A 25,587-nucleotide genomic window follows, 5' to 3' on the forward strand; every position below is an offset into this window, starting at 1 on the left:
TTGTGTTGTCTAAAGAGCATGTGTTCTTAAATTGTTTTAATTTTTATTTTTAAAAGTTTTCTTAAAACTTAGTATGTTATAACCCTCATTTCTATTATGTGTAGCTGGCAGAGAGAGACAAGAATAAGAAACTTTGGAGGGCGCCTTCAAGGAGAAGTAGCATATTATGCTCCATGTGGAAAGAAACTTAGGCAGTACCCTGAAGTAATAAAGGTACATACTTTTCACCAAATAACACACATTTGGTGCCTATTAAGCTTGCTTGTGGGAAAAAAAATATGCTTTTCTCAAAGTTCTTTAACACAAAATATTCTCTCGTGTGAGACTAATGAATGTGTTGAATTTAATCCATAGCCCTTTATTAGATTATACAAAACCATAGTGTCCTGAAGATAGCTATACATAAAAGCTGGGTTGTAATTATTAAAACCTGAAGTGGAAAAATATGTGATTTTTTCAGTATCTCAGCAGAAATGGAATAATGGATATCTCAAGGGACAATTTCAGCTTCAGTGCAAAAATAAGAGTGGGTGACTTCTATGAAGCCAGAGATGGACCGCAGGTATCCACTTTTTAAAAAGTACAGTCTTTGAACCAAAAAGTAGTAACATAACCTAAATGAAGTAAATTTCACTACACTCTGGAGCATTGCCTTTTGTTAGTTAATTCTTATAGCTATACATATAACTTTGTGGTAGACACTCACAAGGCCTCAATATACTGTGTTTCAGTAACAAGGAGCTTTGACATTTTTTATTTTTCAAATTTAAGTAAACTTTTCCCTGTTTGTTAATTCTGTCATTAATTTTGATAGTTTATACAGGTATAAAAGTATCTGCATGTTCATGAGAAATATAGGAAAACATTAGTTCCCTGAAAGGTAAACATTAAAAAAAAATTAGAATAGGAAAAACAATTGTTATGAGTCAGTCTAAGAGAGGATAGATATGCCTTAGTTTTGGGGAGGATCTTATCCATTTTATTATGCCATACTACATGATCCACTGTCACCAGTGTGATAATTTTTTGATGGAGTTAGGGGGAATTCCATAATAGTAGATGAATGAAATTTCTCCTTTTTGTAGAAATTGAATTTTTAAATAATTACACACATTTATGAAAATATCACCACAGCTGTCTTTGAGTTTAAGGATTAAGTACATAACCTCACCAATCACCACAAAGAACTTACCAATAAAACCTCATTTCCTATGTTTCCTTTAATGGTTTGTCTTTATTCCATACTCAGATTCAGCTACATGTGCTTATTATTTCCTTTATTAGCTCCATTGAAAGAAGTCCTAATTATGAAGTGAGGAGATCTAGATTCTTGTTAATCCATGAAATAGTTTTATGATTTCAAACAACAAAATCATGCCCTCTTTTACTTCAGTTTCTTTACCTGCAGAATAGAGACAATCATAATTATCCTTCTGCCTCATAGGATGATGATGAGGTTAAAATGAAATCATACAGATGAAAATGTTTTAAAGGGTTAAAATGCTCAGCCAACTGAAGTTGGTATTTTCCTTCTTGATTGAACTTTTCTTTTTTCCCATTATAATGCCCAGAAAGATACTCTTCTAGTGATTAATATTTTCTATTGTGAATGGGCAAGTTTTTCCATACTATCTTACCCTTTAATTTTATAGTTATAGAAGTAAAAAATTACTTCCTAATTCTTCAAGAGAGTCATTCATTTTGAGAGCTCAAAGATTAAGGGAGTTTCCCAAGATTACACAATCTCATCCAGGTAGAAACCTAGCTGAACTCAAGATTTCTGACAAGTGATCTTTTACATTCATTCTGTAACCTATTTTCCATTGTCATCCATGAGTTTTTATGAAACAAGTTATGTCCACATCCACTTGTTTCTTTACTAGTAAATCTAAAATGCCAAAACAAATTCATCTGAGATTTAACTTGTTTATGGAAATACATTCTAGGATTTTTCTTTTTTCAACTTAAAAATCTGTGTAACTTACCAGATTCTTAGAATTTTAGTGAACTACAGCGTTATTTTATATACTTCATATATAGCAGATCACTTTTTAAGTCACAAACATTAGAAGGCAATAATGATTTTATTTAAAAATTCCCATTTTTAAATCTTTTCATTCATGTTAATATAACCTTATCTCATTTAAATATGCCAATGATATCTTTATGTTTTTAAGTTAAATAGAATTTTATTCTAGAGAGGAAAGCTAATTGCTATCCAGTACATAAAGGACTTTAGTTTTGTATCAGTGGTAATTAGACTCAATCTATGAAGCCTCATTAGGCAGAGCAGAGTGTTCTTTGACATCCATTCACTTTTTATTAAATGTAATCAGTGTTTTCCGAAGCATATTGTCTTATTGAGAGATCAGTTCCAATCAAGGAAATATGATGAATTATTAGTTCAAGACTATAAGCTGCCAACATTTCAGCAGCCTGCTAAGGGAAAATATTAGCAATTTTGAGAACACTTCTCTCAATTTAAAAAATATAAGTTGATTTTATTTCAGGATACTTTTAGACAACAACAATTAAAGGTAAGTAATCAAAATAAGTTTACTTCATTAGAGATGCATGTAGCTAAAGAAATGTACTTTTTTAGTATATGATCAGTATGTATAAGCATATGGTTAATTAGAAATGTATATAATTATATAGTAATTTTCTGTGAAAATGAACAAAGATTGCATATCTTTGTTAAAGTATCTTAGTGTGTAATAATTTTGATTGGCCTAAATTTTGTAGAAGATATAAAATATAATTTGGGACAAAGACACTGTTTCCAAGTAGTAATGATCTGTATATGTTTATAATAGGTCAGCCTTTATACAAATTGTATAAATGGTCTGATGGTGTACATAAATTGAAAAATAAAACTATGCATATTGAAAGACTGAAAGGAAATGTGTCAAAGATTTAATCATGGTTGTAATGGTTGGTGGTACAGTGGATCTTATTTTTACCTATGTTCTTACATGTTTCACAATTCCTAAAATTTGCTTGTATTGCAACTATAATGTGAAAAACAATTTCCTATTTAAAAATAATTACATCTACCCATATAATCCAAAAAAGCTAAACATTCAGTTTTCCAAATACATGGAAATTTTACATACTGATTTTAAATGTTACTGCTACAGTTTTCCAAGCTACATATATTTATTCTGGGTGTTTGATTACAAATGTAATGCTATATTTATACATTCATTAGTATTCTTAATCACTCTCCTAATAAAATGTTTGCATTGGAAAATATATTTCTTCCATCATATTTTTCTGTTACCAAAACCAAAAAGCAACTGCAACAGCAGTTCTATAAGTTCTAATTTTGTTCAAGATATTTCAAAAACTTGCAGCAGTGGTACTCTATATTTTACAGATGAAATTTAGGAAATGGTAATTTTTGTTAGAAGATAATATCTGCAATAGAGAAGCAGAGTTATTTTATGTTAATTATTTTGACAAAGTACTTCTGAGTTTGAGACAATGATTATACATATATTTATCAACAGCAAGCTTTTTTGAATGTATTGATTCATTGTGTATAGTACAGTAAAACGAGAGCTCAGAGTTCATGGGGCTTTCCTGGTGGCTTAGTGGTAAAGAATCCGCCTGCCAATGCAGGAGACACAGGTCCAATCCCTGGCTCAGGAAGATCCCCCGGAGAAGGAAATGGCAACCCACTCCAATGTTCTTGCTTGAGAATCCCATGGACAGAGGACCCTGGCAGGATACATTTCATGGGGTTGCAAAAGGGTTGGATATGACTTAGCGACTAAACAACACCATGAGAGTTCGTATTTATTGAAATTTAGTAAATTCATCCTTAATGACAACAACCTAATGATTACTTTTTTAAAATTAAAAAGAGAAGCCGTTAATTAAACAAGAAAGGGTTGACACAAGAAATTTGAGTAGGCGGGGCTTTAATCTTTCCATTATCAGTTTTGTTTATTTCAGTCTACAAATGTGGTGAGAGATTTGTAAAACTGGCTACTTGTTAGTATCTACTGATCTTAGATACCAAACACTTCCTACCAGCTTCTATAAAAGTTGTGATTTTAAAGATGATAGATTTCATGAAATAAAATGAACCATACACTCTTTATAGTCACATGATACACTAGCCTGGCTACCTTCTTTATGAAATTATTTTAACTATTTTAGCCAGTGAAACTCCTTCGAAAAGGCAATAACGGTAAATATATTTCTTAGAGACTTCTCCATCATATTGTAAGGACTGGTTGAACCTAATGTCTATGATTGTTTTCATTTTATTTTGTTTTTGAGTGTCAGAATAAAAGAAAGTAAGGTTGAGCTAGGCAGATTTGGGTAATATAAAATTGGGTTTCTTGTATTTACCTTAATACAATTGTTAGGTAAGAAGGTAAAAAATATTCACGTTTTTATTAGAAATATATGATGGTTTCAAAATGTTAATGGCAAAGGTTATTTTGAAAAATATGATAATCTACATTGCAAAGTATTTTTGTGAATTGTAGAAAACAAAACATTTAAGCATAAATATAACAATTAAGTTCATTTTTTTCAACCAGGAAGTTCACTAGCAAAGGTCAATGAATGTCTACTGTATTCAAGCCAAAAAAGCAAAGAAAAGAAAATATGCAAAGAAGGATCAAGTTAAAAGTGACTTAGGAAAAAAATGTTGTTTTCTATCTTTGAGATGTACTTTTTTTAAGATTTTTTTTAAATGTCTTACTTCCTTGAGAAAAGAAAAATATCATTCATATTGAAAAGAGCCTTTTTCTTATAAATTAATATTTTGGCAGATATTTTCCCTAAATGGATTTTCCATAAAGAAAGTATGAACACATATCAGTACAGAAATAAACTTGAAGGCTTCCCTTTCAGGAAAAACTAATGTTCATAGAGAAACTGAAGAATATAAAAGAAATAGAAATTATGATCACTGGTTTAAAGAAGCTTATTGTCTGAGAAAGATAAAACACTAAGCAAAATGCTCTTCAGCTCTAGTCAGGGTTTTGTTGATAAGGAATAAGGTGAGACTTCACAGTAAAGTGGGCAACATAGGGCCACTGGCAAGACTACAATGCTGTTAATTTTTTCCAATAGTTCAGTTCAGTTGCTCAGCCGTGTCCAACTCTTTGCAACCTTGTGGACTGCAGCACGCCAGGCCTCCCTGTCCATCACCAACTCCTAAAGTTTACCCAAACTCATGTCTATTGAGTGGGTGATGCCATACAACCATCTCATCCTCTGTCATCCCCTTCTCTTCCTGCCTTCAATCTTTCCCAGCATCAGGGTCTTTTTATATGAGTCAGTTCTTAGCATCAGGTGGCCAAAGTATTGGAGTTTCAGCTTCAACATCAGTCCTTCTAGTGAATATTTGGGACTGATTTCCTTTAAAATGCACTGGTTGGATCTCCTTGCAGTTCAAGGGACTCTCAAAAGTCTCCTCCAACACCATACACTTCAAAAGCATCAATTCTGTGGTGCTCAGGTTTCTTTATACTCCAGCTCTCACATCCATACATGACTACTGGAAAAACCATAGCCTTGACTAGACTGACATTTGTTGGCAAAGTTATGTCTCTGCTTTTTCAATATACTATCTAGATTGGTCATAACTTTCCTTCCAAGGAGTAAGCATCTTTTAATTTCATGGCTGCAGTCACCATCTGCATTGATTTTGGAGCCCCCAAAATAAAGTCTTCCTTTGTTTCCCCATCTATTTGCCATGAAGTATTGGGACCAGATGCCATGATGTTAGTTTTCCAAATGTTAAGTTTTAAGCCAACTTTTTCACTCTCCTGTTTCACTTTTAAGAAAGGCTCTTAAGTTCTTCACTTTCTGCCATACGGGTGGAGTCATCTGCATGTCTGAGGTTATTGATATTTCTCCCAGCAATCTTGATTCCAGCTTGTGCTTCAAGCACCCTAGCGTTTCTCATGATGTACTCTGCATATAAGTTAAATGAACAGGGTGACAATATACATCCTTGACGTACTCCTTTCCCAATGTGGAACCAGTCTGTTGTTCCATGTCCAGTTCTAACTGTTCCTTCCTGACCTGCATACACTTTCTCAAGAGTAGGTCAGGTGGTCTGGTATTCCCATCTCTTGAAGAATTTTCCACAGTTTGTTGTGATCCACACAGTCAAAGGCTTTGGCTTGTCAATGAAGCAGAAATAGATGTTTTTCTGGAACTGTCTTGCTCTTTCAGTGATCAAATGGACGTTGGCAATTTGATCTCTGGTTCCTCTGCCTTTTCTAAATCCACCTTGAACATCTGGAAGTTCACAGTTCACATACTGTTGAAACCTGGCTTGGAGAATTTTGAGCATTATTTTGCTAGCGTGTGAGATCAGTGCAATTGTGCAGTAGTTTGAGCATTTTTTGGCATTGCCTTTCTTAGAGCTTGGAATGAAAACTGACCCTTTCCAGTCCTGTGGCCACAGCTGAGTTTTCCAAATTTGCTAGCATATTGAGTGTAGCACTTTCACAGCATCATCTTTTAGAATTTGAAATAGCTCAGCTGGAATTCCATCACCTCCACTAGCTTTGTTCTTAGTGATGCTTCTTAAGGCCCACTTGACTTCACATTTCAGGATGTCTGGCTCTAGGTGAGTGATCACACCATTGTGATTATCTGGGTCATGAAGATCATTTTGCATAGTTCTTCTGTGTATTCTTGTAACCTCTTCTTAATATATTCTGCTTCTGTTAGATCCATACCATTTCTGTCCTTTATTGTGCCCATCTTTGCATGAAATGTCCCCTTGGTATCTCTAACTTTCTTGAAGAGATCTCTAGTCTTTCCCATTCTATTGTTTTCATCTATTTCTTTGTACTGATCACTGATAAATGCTTTCTTATCTCTCCTTGATATTCTTTGGAACTCTACATTCAAATTGGTATATCTTTCCTTTTCTCCTTCATCTTTAGCGTCTCTTCTTTTCTCAGCTATTTGTAAGGCCTCCTCAGACATCCATTTTGCCTTTTTGCATTTCTTTTTCTCAGGGATGGTTTTGATCCCTGCCTCCTGTACAGTGTCACAGACCTCTGTCCATAGTTCTTCAGGCACTCTGTCTATCAGATCTAATCTTTTGAATCTATTTGTCATTTCCAGTGGATATCATAAGGGATTTGATTTAAGTCATACCTGAATGGTCTTGTGGTTTTCCCTACTTTCTTCAGTTTAAGTCTGAATTTGGCAATAAGGAGTTCATGGTCTGAGCCACAGTCAGCCCCCAGTCTTGTTTTTGCTGACTGTATAGATCTCCATCTTTGGCTGCAAAGAATGTAATCAGTCTGAATTCGGTATTGACCATCTGGTGATGTCCATGTGTAGAGTCTTCTCTTGTGTAGTTGGAAGAGGGTGTTTGCTATGACCAGTGTGTTTTCTTGGCAAAACTCTATTAGCCTTTGCCCTACTTCATTCTGTACTTCAAGGCCAAATTTACCTGTTACTCCAGGTGTTTCTTGACTACCTACTTTGTCATTCCAGTCCCCTATAATGAAAAGGACATCTTTTCGGGGTGTTAATTCTAGAAGGTCTTATTGATCTTCAAGAACATTTCACCTTCAGCTTCTTTAGCATTACTGATCAGGGCATAGACTTGGATTACCATGATATTGAATGATTTGCCTTGGAAACGAACAGAGATCCTGTCGTTTTTGAGACTGCATCCACGTACTGCATTTTGGACTCTTGTTGACTATGAGGGCTACTCCATTTCTTCTAAGGGATAGCTTTAACTAAGTAGATATCTACAGTAGTAGATATAATGTTCATCTGAGTTAAATTCACCCATTCCAGTCCATTTTAGCTCAGATTCCTAAAATGTTGACGTTCACTCTTGCCATCTCCTGTTTGACCACTTCCAATTTACCTTGATTCATAGACCTGACACTCCAGGTTCCTGTGCAATATTGCTCTTTACAGCATCAGGCTTTACTTCCATCACCAGTCACATCCACAGCTGGGTGTTGTTTTTGCTTTGGCTCCATCTCTTCATTCTTCCTGAAGTTAGTTCTCCACTCATCTCTGGTAGCATATTGGGCACCTACCAACCTGGGGAGTTGATTTTTCAGTGTCCTGTTTTTTTGCCTTTTCACACTGTTCATGGGGTTCTCAAGGCAAGAATACTGAAGTGGTTTGCCATTCCCTTCTCCAATGGACCACGTTTTGTCAGAACTCTCCACCATGACCTGTCTGTCTTGGGTGTCCCTACTCGGAATAGCTCATAGTTTGATTGAGTTAGACAAGGCTGTGGTCCATGTGATCAGATTGGTTAGTTTTCTGAGACTGCAGTTTTCAGTCTGTCTGCCCGCTGATGGAGAAGGATAGGAGGCTTATGGAAGCTTCCTGTTGGGAGAGACTGACTGAGGGGGAAACTGGGTCTTGTTCTGATGGGCAGGGCCATGCTCAGTAAATCTTTAGCCCAGTTTTCCGTTGATGAGCAGGGCTGTATTCCCCCTGTTATTTATCTTGGGCCAGACCATGGCAGAGGTAATGAAGATAGTGGTGACCTCCTTCAAAAAGTCCCATGCATCCACTGCTCACTCAGTTCCCCCAACCCTGCAGCAGGCCACCTCCGACCCACTTATTTTTCAAATAAGAACAAAAGATGGCTAGTCAACAACCAGGATTCTAATTCAATTCTGCTGTTAACTGTCACACCTAGTGCAACATAGCTGTGGGCATATATGGACACTGAGAACATGAGAGATCAGTACCAAAAAACTAAAAGTCTGGAAATTTATGTCACTAATCTACCAGGTAGGATTTTTGATGCCTAGGCAAGGGCCTATACTAGAAAGCCAACTGTATGAATCCAAGTGTAGAAAGGTGATATTTGACAGTCCTAAGTCTTTGAGGGTAACATACTATGAGTAACTGGAAAGCATCGTCATCATTGTGGAAACAATTATATCAAACCATGTCTTTCTCAACTGGTTTTAATTGGTGACACTCATCTCCACATATAGATAACTGTTCTTGCTCTTTAACATCTTTCAAGTGCTATTCAGTATATGATATTAATAAACTTTGTTATTAAGAATCCCTATACTGTAAAGCTTATGGTATATAATGCTCTGATATCATAAGTAGCTACAAATAGACATAATGCTAAACTGTGAACTAGTTGTAAGGAAATCCAACAAAATTCTTATTTTTCTCATGAAAATAACTTTTATGTTATTCTTAAGCTAAGAAAAAAAAGTAATAACTTTCTTTTTTTGAGTAAGTTTTGGCTACTCAGTGAATTTAACCATAAGCTTCAGATTCCTAACAATCTAACAATCCTAACAATAACAAATTTCTTATTTTCTTAAATCCAGGAATCAAAAGGCATTATACGTAATCCAATATATGCAACTCCCTTAGAAAGCATTTACTTTAGAAATGTCAAGGGCAAAAATGTAAATGACAATGTCACTATATTGTCTGGTAAGCTTGGGAGCCAGCATATTCTGTTTCTTTTTTGACACTAAGCTGAATAAAACATAAGTGTAAAATTGTACCTGGATAAAAACAGAAAAACAGATCAAACCCTTTAAATCTTGGCTAAAAGTTGATTTTATTATTAATAAGGTACCTTAAAAACTGAATGCAGATTCCTTTGCAGCGTCTTTTGTTAATCTTTCTCTTCTGCTTCATGTGTCACAAATGTCACTTTTATATTTTTGAATTTATGTGATGCTCACTGCCTTGGTGCCTAAGAGCATAACAGAAAAATGAAAACCTGAACTAATCAAAAGCTTCCCATTGTGGTGAACATAAAAATGGTTTCATGGCTTCCTTCTTAGTGGTTTATGGTATGAAAATGGAGCTAGTACAACTCTTGTTTCTGTTGACTTCATTGAAATCTCAGCAAAAATAAATCTTTATTTTCCTCAGAATTAATTTGTGAAATTATTTTTACCAGGAAATTACTGAAAAGGGTTAGTATAGATATTATTTTATACATAGATTATGTTCATTAATTTTTTTTCTGACACAGTTCTGCTTTGCCATAATCTTGGCTATACTTTCATGACTGAATATTGGGTTCAGTCCTTTATCAGGTTTAAGAACATCTTTGTAACATCAGCTAAAAAAGTACATGTGGTGGTTAGGAACACATATTTGAGAGTGAGAAAATTGGGTTCAAATCATAGTTTGGTTCCTTGTTGCCTGTATACCTTAAGAAATTATTCAGGTGGGCTTGAATTCTCTCAGTTGTAAAGTAAATACAATAAAATCCACTGTATTAGATAATACTGTTGTGAAGATTAAGGAACATAATATAATCGAAATGCCTGGAACTAAGCACAGTGCTTGGAATGTGGGATGTAATCATCACCCATTATGGTAGCAGGATAATATTTATATTTTTTAGTACCTCTCGAGTGAGATATTCTTAGAATCCTTGCTCCGAGTTTAGATATCATGGCATAAAATATAACTCAAGAACTTTTTATTACTTTTGGTTGCAGAATTGCCCACAGTGGTTCAAGCTTAAATTCCTGATTTGAGATTCTTTTTAAGAAAAAAGGAACATTTAAAACATTTTCTCAAACTTTACACTAAAAGAGTTATTTCTTTAAAAAGTAATGTGAATTATTTTAGAACTATTTTTAAAGGGTGCCTTTCTAATTCTGAACATATTGATTTGGACTGTAAATAAGGTAAAATAGTGTTGTTTTTTAAGAGGAAAGCAGCTCATCACAAATGATAATATATTTGTTTTGATTGACATACAAAGGATAATGAAAACCAGACTCTGATGGTATCTACACACCGCACAGGATTATTCCTATAATACATTAGCATTATGCTGGTAAATGTGTTTCCATCAGCAGGCTTACAGTGGGAAATCTCAAATGTACCATTATCACACTTTGAAACTATAGTTCCTTGATTTCAAATAATAGTCACTGTTCAAATATTAAATTGTCCTTTAATTGCTGTGATTTTCTGAACAGTTTATCTGTTTAAATCAATATCTAGATAAGGTCTACACATTGGGATTTTTTGGTACATCCTTTTGTTTTTTTACTTCTTGAAATTTATTTGTTGAAGAAATTGCCGACGTTTGTAGAATTTCCTAGACTGGATTTCCTGTGTAGTTAAACATATACTTCTCACCCTGTTTTTCCTGTGAAGTCATAGTAATTAAGTCTAGTATATATTTGATTTACCTTTGTGAGAGGGCAAGACTAATTTATAGATGATGAATTGAATCTCCATCAGAAGACTTATGTCTGTCTAGTTGTCTCCTTTTGGTTGTTGGCAACCATTCAAGTTCAATACTTTGATTTATTCATCAAGTATTACAAAATTCTGATACGTTAACTCTTAGATTCCTTCTTGGATGTATTAACTGTATTGTTTCTATAAAGAGAGCTTTCATCTGTTATTTGGATAGCTTAATGTTTGGTTTAGCTGATAGTCCATGAGAAAAATCCATAGAGGTATCATCACACAACTAATATTTTTAAATATCTGCCAACTTTATGGTCATTATAGTTAAGAAATGGTGATTTTAAATATATATCTATTTATATGTTTATACATATATATAGAAATCCCTGTATTTAAAGTTGAATTTATTACAAATATAAAAAATGTGTCAAGTCCATGAATAATTCTAAACATAAATTTATTTTAAAAAGTAAAATCTCTAAAGGTTGTAATAGCTCTATAAATTTCAAAATATCTGCAAATTTTCCTAGAATTATTTCTGACATGTTAGCCACTTGTGTTTATTTTGCTTATAATATATTATTTCTATAAAATGTTAATTAAAAGGGGATGCAGTGGTGTCTTTTGAAAGAAGAGGATGTCATTCCCCGTATCAGGGCAATGGAAGGTCGTAGAGGAAGACCACCAAATCCAGATAGACAGCGAGCAAGAGAGGAATCCAGGATGAGACGTCGGAAAGGTCGGCCTCCAAATGTTGGCAGCACTGAATTTCTAGATAACACAGATGCCAAATTGCTAAGAAAACTGCAAGCTCAGGGTAAGAAACATAATGTATTTGACATTGTAATAATCACATTAAAAAGTATAAATATTTCTTATATTTTTAACTTATGGATGGTTGACACTGCTCTCAGTTTCTGAAAAGAAGATATTTGTGTTAGAATAAAACTGAGAAAATAAGAAGTCCCACTGGTAACTGGAGTTCTTTGATTAGGTAAGCTCCTTTGAAGAGCCATACTCATAAGCACAATCAATGTACCCTGTGTGTTTAGAATTACAGAGGTGGGTGATAAGCTTTTAAGTACTGTGTGTTTAGTTGCCCAGTCATGTCCGACTCTGCGATCCCATGGACTGTAGGCTCCTCTGTCCATGGGGATTCTCCAGGCAAGAATACTGGAGTGGGTAGCCTAACCTTCTCCAGGTGATCTTCCTGACCCAGGGATCCCACTCAGATCTGCATTGCTGGAGGATTCTTTCCCAGCTGAGCTACCAGGGAAGCCCAAGCTTTTAAGGCTTGCACTGAAAAGGAATCTGGAAATTCTCATTTTATCAGCCCCAATTCCTTGAGGTGGTACAAGGGAATAACTCCAAGATATGTGGATCTGTGGAGTAAAGTTTCAGTCAGAGGACTCCAATTACTGTTATGTAACCCCAGTCTTTGGGTTCTTCTGTAGTGTGCACATATTACATACATTTTCAAAATGCCCAAGTAGCAGTTTTACTTCAAAAATATTTATTTTAGGACCACCAGAAAGTATCACTATCAAGCACAAAGTACTCATAATAACCTCAGATGTACTTATGAGTCAAAATTGTACATAAATTATTAACATTAAGTTCCCAGGCTATGTCTGACACAGAAAAAGCTGATTAAAAGAGAATTGTCCTGCTGTGAGTTTAAGTTACTAGTTACAACTGGGAAGCCTCTTCTTGTGAAGCTTATCTGAATGTACATCAGCATACATGTTGGTGTCTTATATTCACAAGCATATATATACACACGTCAATGTAAAATAAAGGTTCAGTAATAAGAACTGACTTAAAAGACATGCAGGATTTTATTTCTTATGGGTTTTCTCCAGGGGAAAAGCATGACATTTGTTTATTGTAAACAGCACAATAATATTGACTTCCTTGTAGCCCTTTTGTTTTTATTACAAAATAAATGTCTGTGACAAAAACTCATAAAACAGAATGGCTTCTGTAAAAAATATTAATGAGTGGAATCATTAACAATTATTTCGCTAGTCTATCCAGTAATATTTACATACACTCCTACACACACATGTCTTCAAATAGTCATATATGTACATATGCACATAAAATATGTTGTTTTACATATATTGGTCTTCCCCGGTGGTGTGGCAGTAAAGAACCCACCTGTACTGCAGGAGGTGCAGGTTCATTCCCAGGGAAGATCCCCTGGAGAAGGAAATGGCAACCCACTCCAGTATTATTGCCTCAGAAATCACGTGGACAGAGGAGCCTGGTGGGCTACAGTCCACGGGGTTACCAAGAGTCAGACATGATTTATTGACTAAACAACAACAATTACATATATATCCTTTTTGATGTCTAAGATAAATGGCTTATAGTGTATATACTATTCATCTTGTCTTTTTTCCAGTTAATTTATCTTGAACATCTTTCTGTATCAGCACTTAAAAATCAACCATATTCTTTTAATGGCTGAATAGTAAGTGATACTATGTATGATTCTATCATACTTCATTTAAGTTGTCTTCTTCTGATGACTGTTGTAGCTCTTTCCTGATCTTTGTCATCACAAACAATGCTGTAGTAAGAACATATTACATGTATCTTCATATCCTTCTAAAGGTGTGCCTATGTATAGTGTAAAATTCTAGAGATAAAATCTCTGAATCAAAACATATATTCACTTTCACTTTGGGTAAATAGACAGATATTATCTCCAAAAGATTGCACTAATTCATGCTTCTGCCAATGGCATGTAGGTTAACTGCCTGGTACTTAACTTAACGTTGTATAAGTTTTTATCTGCCATAGTATGTTCGTTAAATATTTTTCATATTACTCTGGTTCCTTTTAAGACTTATCTCCCCTGAAAAATTGCTAGTGAAGGTTAAAAGGGAAGTTAATATGCTAATTGATAGAGCCATACGTGATGGGTTTTTTAAATTAGTGTTGACAGTAAACCACTGTCTTTTCTGAAGAATGTGTAACACTGGGGAATGTGTATTATTTTTTGTGTATAAAATAAGAAAGCTTGAAATTAAATGATATCCAAAGTATGGGCTCTTCATGCATGTTTTGCATATCTTATACAAGTAGCATTAATACTTAGTATCCAAAATGGCAACTTTATATTTGTAAAATTAACTAAATTTTTTCAAATTGGAAGTTAATTATTCAGCTTTTACTCAGATGTTTTTTCTCCCTCAGTATTTCAAATTGGTCTGTATTCTATTACAGTTTTTCCCTTGTTGTATTATGTTGCGTTTTGCAAATTCTTTTATGTTTGACCTTATTGTGTACATATGTTCTTTCTTGCATGCATATAAATGTTAAATATTTAGCAGTAAGTAAATAATTATTAATATATACAAGTAAATGTGGTATAATATGCATGCTTTTTCCTTGGGAAGAAAGGAAAATAGCAAAGAATCTCTATCCCCCTTTTATTTCTAAAAGGTTTCTACATCAACAATTTGAGGGGGTTACCTGAAGGGATTCTATAAGATTCTATTTCATACAAGGATTCAACTAGGCTAAACAACTGGACTTAATTTGAAGAAAGATTCAAAACAGTAAAAAAAATACAAACTTTGTACTTTTAAGCATTGTGAAATGAGAGGTCTTCTAATTTCTCAGAGAATACATATGGGAATCTGACAAAATCTGAATATAAAAAAAAACTTTCAACCTGTCTAAATAAACCTGCTTCTTAATTGGTCAATACCATTCATATCTCAAATTTTCTAAGATATCTAGTAACATCTGTCCATTTCATACATTATGGAATCCAAGATGCCCTAATCTATACAAAATCCTGTTATTTCAGATGTTCCACTAAGAAAGCAAAATGCTGCCAATTTTTAGGCACATTGTGATTTTAGACATGTTTAAAAATGTATCTTAGAATCAAAGACATGTGGTATATGTAGAATAGCCCTAATTCAAAGTGAAAATAAACTTTATTTCAAAATAAATTCTTTATTTGAAATTTACAAATTCTTCATCCATGAAAGATATTTTTCAAATTAATATTTCAAGTGTTAATTACAATAGATAATATATTCAACAACCATAAACCAAATAAATAAGAAGATATTGGAAGCTGTTTATTCCACAGAACCTGAGTGAATTTTCTAGGTCTCTATCTCATTCTCCTTCCCCCATAGTGTCCCTAATTAACTGCTTTTTTTTTTTTTTGCTATTCTTTTTTTCATATTTTCTCTAACTGTTCGTAATATAAAAGTTAAGCTGCATAAATTTTAAATGATTAATCCAAATTGTATCTTCCTTGCTAAAATGAAAAAAATATCAGTTGAGCTTTCTAGTTTTTAAAAATTACTGTGAACATGTATGGAGTTTGAAATTGAATGATACGTTCATATACAAAAATACACCTGTACATGTGATAAAATTTTCCTTATTATAAGCCAAACTGCTATTAGAGAGCATCAGGTTAGCTGAGAACAAAGCATCATATTATGCCACATTTTCTAGAAAATACATTTTTTTAACCACTTGGCTTCCCTGGAGGCTTAGATGGTAAAGAGTCCACCTGCAATACAGGAGACCCAAGTTCAATCCCTGGATTGGGAAGATCCCCTGGAGAAGGAAATGGCAACCCACTCCATATTCTTGCCTGGAAAATCCCATGGATGGAGAAGTCTGGGAGGCTACAGTCCATGGGCATAGAGTAGGACACAACTTAGCAACTAATATGCTTTGCAACACGCCTTTACATTTTATGGCAGATTTTGGTCTTTATAGCAGAGTTTAGTGAAAACTTTTAATTCTTAAATGTTAAAAACAATGTTTATCTGGATCTATCCTAGATGAAAGCAGTGTCCTTCATATGTATTATTATCAGAGTTTGCTAATTCTGTAGCACAGTTTATACATACCGATTTCCAAGAGTATTTCATGAACAGGAGACTCCTTTTTATGTGACTCAGAAATTCTTGATGATGCTCAAAACTATTTAATATTAAAACTTATTCAAAGGTTGGAGGTATATGCTAGCATCAGCTTCTATCCTTCAAGTCTCCTGGATAAAATCAAACCCTCTTACATCTTGCCTCCTTTTTTAAGTGTTAATGATAGATAATCAGCCATAGTAAGCAACTTCATTTTAGCTGTTACAAAGACATAGAGTTATGTTTCTTTCAAAAATCTCAAGATACTCAAATTTCTTTAAAGGCTTTAGAAGTAGTAACATACTTCTGAGTTTTAGAAGTAGTAACATGCTTCTAAGTTTTAGAAGTAGTAACATGGACTATGAAGTCAGAAAGGCCAGGGTATATATCTTAACTCTGCTCTGTAACTTCTGTGACCCTTAGTTTTATTTTATAAACTGGGCATAATGTTGACTGTCTCATAGGGTTGTTTTGAAGATTAAACAAAATCATGTAAATTTAATACGATAGTTCAATAAATGGTAGAAGTTATTAGTAGAGCTCAAGTAATTCAGATGTTACCTGATCATATTCATTATTGGTAAATATAATATATAAGTTTCTTAAAATTAATATATAATATATTATATAATATATGTTTCTTAAAATTAATCATCTGCTACGTGGTTGAAAACAATGTCTAATGTAAAGTGGTATTTTCTAAAATGATTTTATGAAAGATATTATGATGCACCACTTTTATAATTAGAAACATTCTGATCAAGATTGCCAGCAGAATAAAGCATGACATTACATACCATCTGTATCAGTTACCTCTTGCAACAGTAATGCTGGGAAAGAACCATTGACAAAACCTCAGTGGCATACCACACTAAGTGTTAATTGTTTGTGCAGATGGAATCAGCTGGTGTTACATTAGGCAGTTGGACATCTCTGCTGATCCTGACTAGACTTTTTAAAATTTGTGGAATGAACTAGCTCCCAATCTCCAGCAGCCTAGTCTAAGTATGACCTCACAATAAAGGGCAAGGCATAGGAGTAATGATATAAAGAGTTAAAGTATACTTTCAGACTTATGCTTGTATCACATTGCTAACATTTTATTGGCCCAAGCAGATCACATGGCTGAACTCAAAATCAAGGGCCAAGAAAATAATGTTCCTCACACGTCTTGATGAGTGGAACCCAAAGCCACATTGCAAATGGCACAGACAGAGGGAGAGATGAAGAACTGGGACCATTAATTATGTAACTCTATCCCAGTTTCATACATTTGTCCTTAAAAAGTATGAGAACTAGGTTGTCCTGAGAAATCAACATTCTCTTTTTTTTTTTTTTTTAGGAGCGAGGATCTTTTTCCTTCACAAGTGAAAGTATCAATAGATTCAGAAGCTTTGCCATTTATATAGCTAATTGAAATGCTTAGTTTGGGAGACTTTAGTCTATATTGGATTCTTTTTCTTTTTCTATATATTATTTTTAAGATTGAAGCTAAATCACTTTTTTACATATTAGCAGCTACTTTCCTACTCAGTGATGATTACATGAAATGTGAAAAAAAAATTTCTATATTAGCCTCTGTGATGATAATTAAGAGAAGCATCGTTCTTAATCTATATATAGGCTCATGTTTGATGAAAAATTAGCACTTTCTAGGGAAAATGAAGATGACATTTCCTGCCATTTTCCTACTGAGTATCTAATGTTACGTTTGGCAGTTTTCCTAAAAACATGTACTTCATGATTATACCAGTTTCACAATTATTGTTTTTAGGAGAGCAGTTATGTTGTTACTAAGTTAATAACATTGCTTAAAATTTTGTGTTTTTCAGAAATAGCCAGGCAAGCAGCACAAATAAAGCTTTTGAGAAAACTGCAAAAGCAGGAACAGGCTCGGGTTGCCAAAGAAGCTAAAAAACAACAAGGTTCGTGATTTAAATGGTAGCATCAACTTGAAGAGTGAGTGTTGGGTAACTCACAAGAGGCATCTCTTCTTTGTTCCTTTTCTGATGATATCTGTGCTTTGATTTTTCATCATAGCAATAATTGCTGCTGAGGAGAAGCGAAAGCAAAAAGAACAGATAAAGATTATGAAACAACAGGTATGTTTATTGATTAGAACTGATTTTTAAAACACAGGCATTGTCTTGCAGTCTATATGTATATTTCTGTATGTGTATTGGACTTTCCAGGTGGATCACTGGTAAAGAATTCACCTGCCAATGCAGGAGACACAAGTTTGAGCCCTGAGTTGGGAAGATCCCCTGGAGAAGGAAACGGCATTATTTCCATTATATTTGCTTGGAAAATCCCATGGACAGAGAAGCCTGGTGGGCTACAGTCTATGGGGTCACAAATAAGTCACACATAATTTAACAACTAAACAACAACAAATATGTACATTAGTTTCATTTTGATTTCTGAAATAACTATATTTCACAGTAATACTATATATCTATATTAGAAAGTTCTCTTTCATGAATTAAAATTCACTTCATTTTAAAACTAAGTCTTCTACACTGATTCAGTTCAGTTCAGTTCAGTCACTCAGTCGTAGCCGACTCTTTGCGACCCCATGAATCGCAGCATGCCAGGCCTCCCTGTCCATCACCAACTCCCGGAGTTCACTCAGACTGACGTCCATCTAGTTAGTGATGCCATCCAGCCATCTCATCCTCTGTCGTCCCCTTCTCCTCCTGCCCCCAATCCCTCCCAGCATCAGGGTCTTTACCAATGAGTCAGCTCTTCACATGAGGTGGCCAAAGTATTGGAGTTTCAGCTTCAGCATTAGTGGTTGTTGCATAGACTTGGATTACTGTGATGTTAAGTGGTTTGCCTTAGAAACGAACAGATCATTCTGTCAGTTTTTAGCTTGCACCCAAGTACTGCATTTCAGACTTTTTTGTTGGTATGAGGACTACTACATTTCTTCTAAGGGATTCTTGCTCCAGTAGTAGATGTAATGGTCATCTCAATTAAATTTGCCCATTCCAGTCCATTTTAGTTCGTTGATTCCTAAAATGTCGATGTTCACTCTAGCCATCTCCTGTTTGACCACTTCCTTTACCCTGATTGATGGATCTAGTATTCCAGGTTCCTATGTAGTATTGTTCTTTACTATTTTACAGCTTATCCTATTTCCTGATGGCTAGAGATCCTTCAAATCCTATCAGCACTTTAAATTCAGCTTTGCTATCCTAAACTCTTAAGGTGGCTACGACCTAAATATACATAGTTTTTAACTTCTCATCAAAGAAGCATCATAGTTCCAATGTCCCAGGAATGTTAATACCAATGAGTTTTCATCACGATATTTACCTGAGGGTAGTTTCAGAATGCCATCTAACTTATTCGTCATTGCCAGCAAAGTTAATCAAAGTAGCGCTTAGGTCTACTAACATAGTCGATTACATAATGTCTATTTTAAAGTCAGCATTAGTTCTAGAATAAAATAGTAGCATGTGCTTCTGGATCATTTATTCTACCTAGTAAGCCAATATCACCAGATAGTTTTCAAGGAAATATTCTGGAAGCTTACAAAAGTATTATTATGAAATGGAAGGAACAAAGGCATTGGAATATAAAATACAGAGCTCTGTAGTTTCCTTTTGATTTAAATATTTACTTTCTATGAACTTTAGTTTTCTTTTAGTAAAATTTTATTTATTAGAAATTTTTTTTTTTAGCCACACCATGTGGCATGCAGGATCTTAGTCCTCCAACTAGGGATCAAACTCATGCACCCGGCGCTGGGAGCACAGACTCTTTAACTACTGGACTGCCAGGGAAGTCCCTAGTTTTCTATTAGGTAAAAAGAAGAAAAGTTCAACTCTTTTTATGATAAAAAAAGATATTTTATGTAAAGAGCTCAGTTCAGGTATTGTATACCCAATATTATAAGGTAAACCTATATTAAAGAAATTTATAAAAAATGTTTATCTCTACTAATGCTAATGACACCACTACCAAATACACACACACACACACATATATATATATTACATAAATATGTCATATATGTGCATTATATATATATATATATATATATCTCAATTTCAGGATAAAGCTTTAGACTGTACATAAGATAAGAATTAAAAAAAGATGAAGATTTCATACCTATCTATGTACATAAGAGAACAGTGAATGAGTTTTGCTGACTTGGGAACATACCACATTATAGGATTGACAAAAGTGGAAAAATTAAATAAAGAGCATGCTTTATTTAGGTCTCATTTTCCAATCTAAATAAATACTTCAGATATGGATCAAGTACAGCTTTCTCTTGGAAATGAAACAAAAGATATATTAGGGCTTTTATTTTTTACAAGCTACATTTAGTATTCAAAACTAACATAGGGTCAGTTCAGTTCAGTCGCTCAGTTGTGTCCGACTCTTTGCAACCCCATGAATCGCAGCACACCAAGCCTCCCTGTCCATCATCAACTCCTGGAGTTCACTCAAATTCATGTCCATCAAGTTGGTGATGCCATCCAGCCATCTCATCCTCTGTCATCCCCTTCTCCTCCTGCCCCTAATCCCTCGCAGCATCAGAGTCTTTTCCAATGAGTCAACTCTTCGCATGAAGTGGCCAAAGTATTGGAGTTTCAGCTTTAGCGTCAGTCCTTCCAATGAAGGATAGGGTCACCAATAGCAAAATTATAGAATGTGAACAGTCTTCTAAGATCAGAACACTAATTCCAGAACTCTCATTACCCTGCAATAGACTCCTGTAGGGGATTGGTAACATCAGTGTGCAGAAAAAAAAAAAGAAATGTTTAAAAATACATTGACATGTAGCTTGAAAAGATACAACTAGCACCTGGAAATTGAAGCAGGTAATATAATTTTTCATTAGTATAAGATGTGTTGGCTGTGGAAATAGTACAACAAATGCAGTTTGCCAGTAGGAAAATTTGAGTGTTTGGGGGAAACTGTGTATTATCATGAGTGCGAATTTGGGACTTTCAGAGGGGGTTATGAACATGAAATTGTTAACACTGTGCTTATAGCATATGAGATAATGTTTAAATCAAAATGTAAAGTTTTATCAAACTTTAGGTGGTCCTAAATTTGAAAATAATAACTAATACATTAAATTAAGACAATGTGAACAACAATTTTGTCATGTGAATAATTTTCTACAATGTTGCATTGTAATTAATCCTTTTGAAATTATATTACAGATTATTTCTGAATCTGTCTTACTGTAGTAGTTAAAATCAGTGTATCAATAATATTATGTTATTCACCACCTAAAATAAGAAATTATAGTATGGAAATTGTTAATAATAATCTATTACAGTTGCGTGGCACCGCACACTCTTTTAAGCATTTTCGATTTATTCATGTCATAGTGAGAAAGGACAAGTACCTCTCCCTGGTTTATGAAGAGTAGTTATTCTGTGCTCAAGGTTATCCAGGGAATGACAGTGACTCCAGATTAGCCTTATGTTTCTCATTACTGTTTCTCTCTTATTCTGTCCTATATTTACTTCAAAATAGTTATAATTGCAAATACTTATAAAAATCCACAGGCTAAATGAGTTTAATCATATTGGTTTACCTGGTTTTTGTATACTTATGTAACATTTGTATTTTACAAATGGTTTTAAGAAACTTGATAAAATCACATTAATTTGACATGAACATACATATATGATATTAAACTAAACAGTTAAATTTTACATCGTCTATGGGAAACTTTAGTAATTCTGTACTAATATCTTAAATTATTTGATTCTATTTAGATACTTTCCACCTGGATATTTAGTTTATTATCTTAAATTGTTATAATTTTTTTCTACAGGAAAAAATTAAGAGGATACAACAAATCAGAATGGAAAAAGAGCTTCGAGCCCAGCAAATTCTAGAGGTAGAATTCTTAAATGTGATATGATTAAAGTAAATATAGTCACATATTTTAAAGTCTGCAAAATTGAAAATCTTACCTATGTAGTCTCTCACTCTTACAGTATGTCCATCAGAAATTCTTTTCAAGCATAATGCATAGAGTAAGACCTTATTTAGCAAACTCATCTTATCCTAATAACCCGGGAAGTAAGACAAAAGGAAAAACTCCTGAACAACCAGTGTAGGTTTCATACAGTTCATGGCTCAAAGTCGTGTTATTTACTTCTAGAAAAATCATTAGGACTAATAGATATTTACTTTTAATTTAGAAATAAAACACTGCAAAAGTAAATTTTAAATGTAGGAACAGTTTAACCCGCTGTTTTTTCTGGCTTCTAATATGCCTTGCTTCCCTGGAAGCTGATGGAATAGGACTAGAGGACATATATTGGAATCAGTAAGGTAATAGCCACAAGATAGCAGGGAAAAATACAGGAAAACTCCAGCCAGCGTTTATAGGAATTCAACAGCCTAACAAGGTTGTCTGTAATCCTTTAGTTGACTAGCAGTTTTAACACCTTATTATTGATAACTGAAAGGCATTACTCTATTGAACTGTACAGTATAATAACTGATATTCAGAATAATTGCCCCAAATCATCAAGAAAAAGCCAAATTATAGTTAGTATGCTGCTGCTGCTGCTGCTAAGTCACTTCAGTCATGTCCGACTCTGTGTGACCCCATAGATGGCAGCCCACCAGGCTCTTCTGTTCCTGGGATTCTCCAGGCAAGAACACTGGAATGGGTTGCCATTTCCTTCTCCAATGCATGAAAGTGAAAGTGAAGTCGCTCAGTCGTGTCCGACTCTTAGCTACCCCATGGACTGCAGCACACCAGACTCCTCCGTCCATGGGATTTTCCAGGCAAGAGTACTGGAGTAGGGTGCCATCACCTTCTCCTACTGTGTCTAAATAGTATATATCTCAAAAAAAATAAAATAAAAAAATAAATAGTATATATCTCAAAATTTCCATCCAAAATTGTGAAAATAAATATTCAGTGTTTAACATTGGTGTACCCTCCCAGCTGGGGTTCCCTTTTGGCTTATCCGCATGTAGTGCAGGAGACATGGGTTGTATCCCTAGTTGGGAAGATCCCCTGGAGGAGTGCATGGCAACCCACTCCAGTGTTCTTGCCTGGAAAATCCTTGTGGACAGAGGAGCCTGGTGGGCTACAGTTCGTGGGGTCACAAAGAGTCAGACACAACTGAGCGACTGAGCACACCACAGCCTCCCAGCTATTCAGGAAACTATTGCTATAGAGATGATTTATTCCCTGAGGGTGTCAAATAGCTGAAGCTTTCTTTTGTATGCTTTTTCCTTCTAGAAACATACACATATTTCCTAACCCATTTTAAATAAATTTTAAAAATCCAAATCAAAAGTACTAATATCTTAAAGTAAATTAATAACTACTGAATAATTATGAAACTACTAGATAGTTAATGCCTTTAAGATTATGAAGCTCAGATTTGGCATCATGATCTTGATATTCAAAATGTACTTCAAGAAAGATTGTAAGTTTCCATTCTGTCTTTCTTGGAAACTTCGAATTTAATCACAATTAACAGCTAGAGAAAAATAGCTTATATTTACAGTTTAAAATCTACCCCCCCAAAAAAAAATCTACCCCATCTTCTTAATTTTATACAGTGATCATGTTTTACTTTTAAAAATCAGAAAAAAGCAAATATTATATAAAAAACTTTTTCTGTGATTGTTTTAATGTAAAATAATTATTTCAGACTTTTTTAATAGAACTGAAAAAATCAAGAAAAGCTGACATATTCTAAGAAATTTTAAGAATTTTTTACATTTTAATGCTAATCTTTACATTAGAAATGAAAATTAGTTTGTAAATATAATATTAACTGTGAAAATCTGTAATTGTCTACATATATGTCACGTGTTGTTTTCTGTCTTATGAGTCATGTAGCTCCGTGTTCAAGTCATAGATTATTTTCAGGTTGCAGTGGTACTGTTGTATGACTTTGAGACCTGTTTTCCATACACAGGCAAAAAAGAAAAAGAAGGAAGAAGCAGCAAATGCCAAATTATTGGAGGCTGAGAAACGAATAAAGGTTAGTTTAGATGAGAATCTGTTTTTTAAGAATAAAAATTATATGGTATTATCCTAGTATCAATTATCACTAACTCAATGGACATGGATTTGGGTAAACTCTGGGAGTTGGTGATGGACAGGGAGGCCTGGTATGCTGCAGTTCATGGGGTTGCAAAGGGTCAGACATGACTGAGCGACTCAACTGAACTAATACTAGTATTGATTATATTAAAAATAGCCCTCCTCAAAATGACTCGTTGAAAAAAATGTTGATCATAGATAAAATGTGTATAATGTGTGTTTTTAGTGTTTATATATTGTGTATACATTTTTATATTTTATTATACAGGTTCTGTGTGATACTTTGAGCTCTTTAAATAGCAGACATCAAATCAGAAATACAAACTATCACATAATACCTGAATATAGTTTTAATGGATAAGATCTCCTCAGAGCTATTTATGTTCCAAATCCAGTTCTCTCCTTAGATTATAATTTTCTCTTTGTCAATGTCTAGCAACTGTTTGTAAGTATTAAAAAGTGAAAAGCCTTCCAAAAACAAAACCTAGCTTTATCAGCTATCACTTACCAATACTAAAAATAGCCATTGCTATTTACTGTAACTTTGTATGTTGTTTGGAGCTGTTTTGGTTTTGATTTTCTGGCATGAAGCATGAGAGAGTTGGACCCTCATGCCCCTTCTAACCACTGCCCCCTGCCCCTACACACACACATTCCATCTCTTATCTTCCAATTTTTCTGATACTTCTTTACTGAAAATAAGCAGCCAAGTGGGCCTAACAATTCCAGAGATAGCTGCTACTATTACATTCAATTACCTGATGGTGTGATCACTCACCTAGAGCCAAACATCCTGGAATGAGAAGTCAAGAGGGCCTTAGGAAACATCACTACAAACAAAGCTAGTGGAGGTGATGGAATTCCAGTTGAGCTATTTCAAATCCTAAAAGTTGATTCTGTGAAAGTGCTGCATTCATTATGCTAGCAAATTTGGAAAACTAAGCAGTGGCCACAGGAATGGAAAAAGTCATTTTTCATTCCAATCCCTAAGAAAGGCAATGCCAAATAATGCTCAAATACCCCACAATTGCATTCATCTCACATGCTAGTAAAGTAATGCTTAAAATTCTCCAAGCCAGGCTTCAACAGTATGTGAACTGTGAACTTCCAGATGTTCAAGCCGGTTTTAGAAAAGGCAAAGGAATCAGAGATCAAATTGCCAATATCCGCTGGATCATAGAAAAAGCAAGAGTTTCAGAAAAACGTCTATTGACGTTTATTGACAATGCCGAAACCTTTGACTGTGTGGATCACAATAAACTGTGGAAAATTCTGAAAGAGATGGGAATACCAGACCACTTGACCTGCCTCTTGAGAAATCTGTATGTAGGTCAGGAAGGTACAGTTAGAATTGGACATGAAACAACAGACTGGTTCCAAATAGGAAAAGGAGTACGTCAAGTCTGTGTATTGTCACCCTGCTTATTTAACTTATACGCAGAGTATATCATGAGA

At 34.4% G+C, this 25,587-nt stretch overlaps 1 protein-coding gene across 40 annotated transcripts in view; it reads left to right on the forward strand.

Annotated features, from left to right (window-relative positions):
- Nucleotides 1–25,587, forward strand: part of BAZ2B (bromodomain adjacent to zinc finger domain 2B) — a 421,280-nt gene that overhangs the window by 322,158 nt on the left and 73,535 nt on the right. For 23 of the 40 annotated variants that reach the window (XM_069577353.1, XM_069577352.1, XM_069577361.1 and 20 more), the window contains 7 exons: nucleotides 105–213; nucleotides 461–562; nucleotides 11,779–11,989; nucleotides 17,912–18,004; nucleotides 18,120–18,181; nucleotides 21,886–21,951; nucleotides 24,005–24,070. In XM_069577353.1, coding sequence (XP_069433454.1) covers nucleotides 105–213; nucleotides 461–562; nucleotides 11,779–11,989; nucleotides 17,912–18,004; nucleotides 18,120–18,181; nucleotides 21,886–21,951; nucleotides 24,005–24,070 — 709 coding nt within the window. The remainder of the gene's footprint in view (nucleotides 1–104; nucleotides 214–460; nucleotides 563–11,778; nucleotides 11,990–17,911; nucleotides 18,005–18,119; nucleotides 18,182–21,885; nucleotides 21,952–24,004; nucleotides 24,071–25,587) is intronic. The other 17 variants (XM_069577387.1, XM_069577390.1, XM_069577393.1 and 14 more) reach the window with 1 other exon arrangement.

The sequence above is a fragment of the Ovis canadensis genome, chromosome 2 (assembly GCF_042477335.2).
Source record: "Ovis canadensis isolate MfBH-ARS-UI-01 breed Bighorn chromosome 2, ARS-UI_OviCan_v2, whole genome shotgun sequence".
Taxonomy (NCBI): Eukaryota; Metazoa; Chordata; class Mammalia; order Artiodactyla; family Bovidae; genus Ovis; species Ovis canadensis.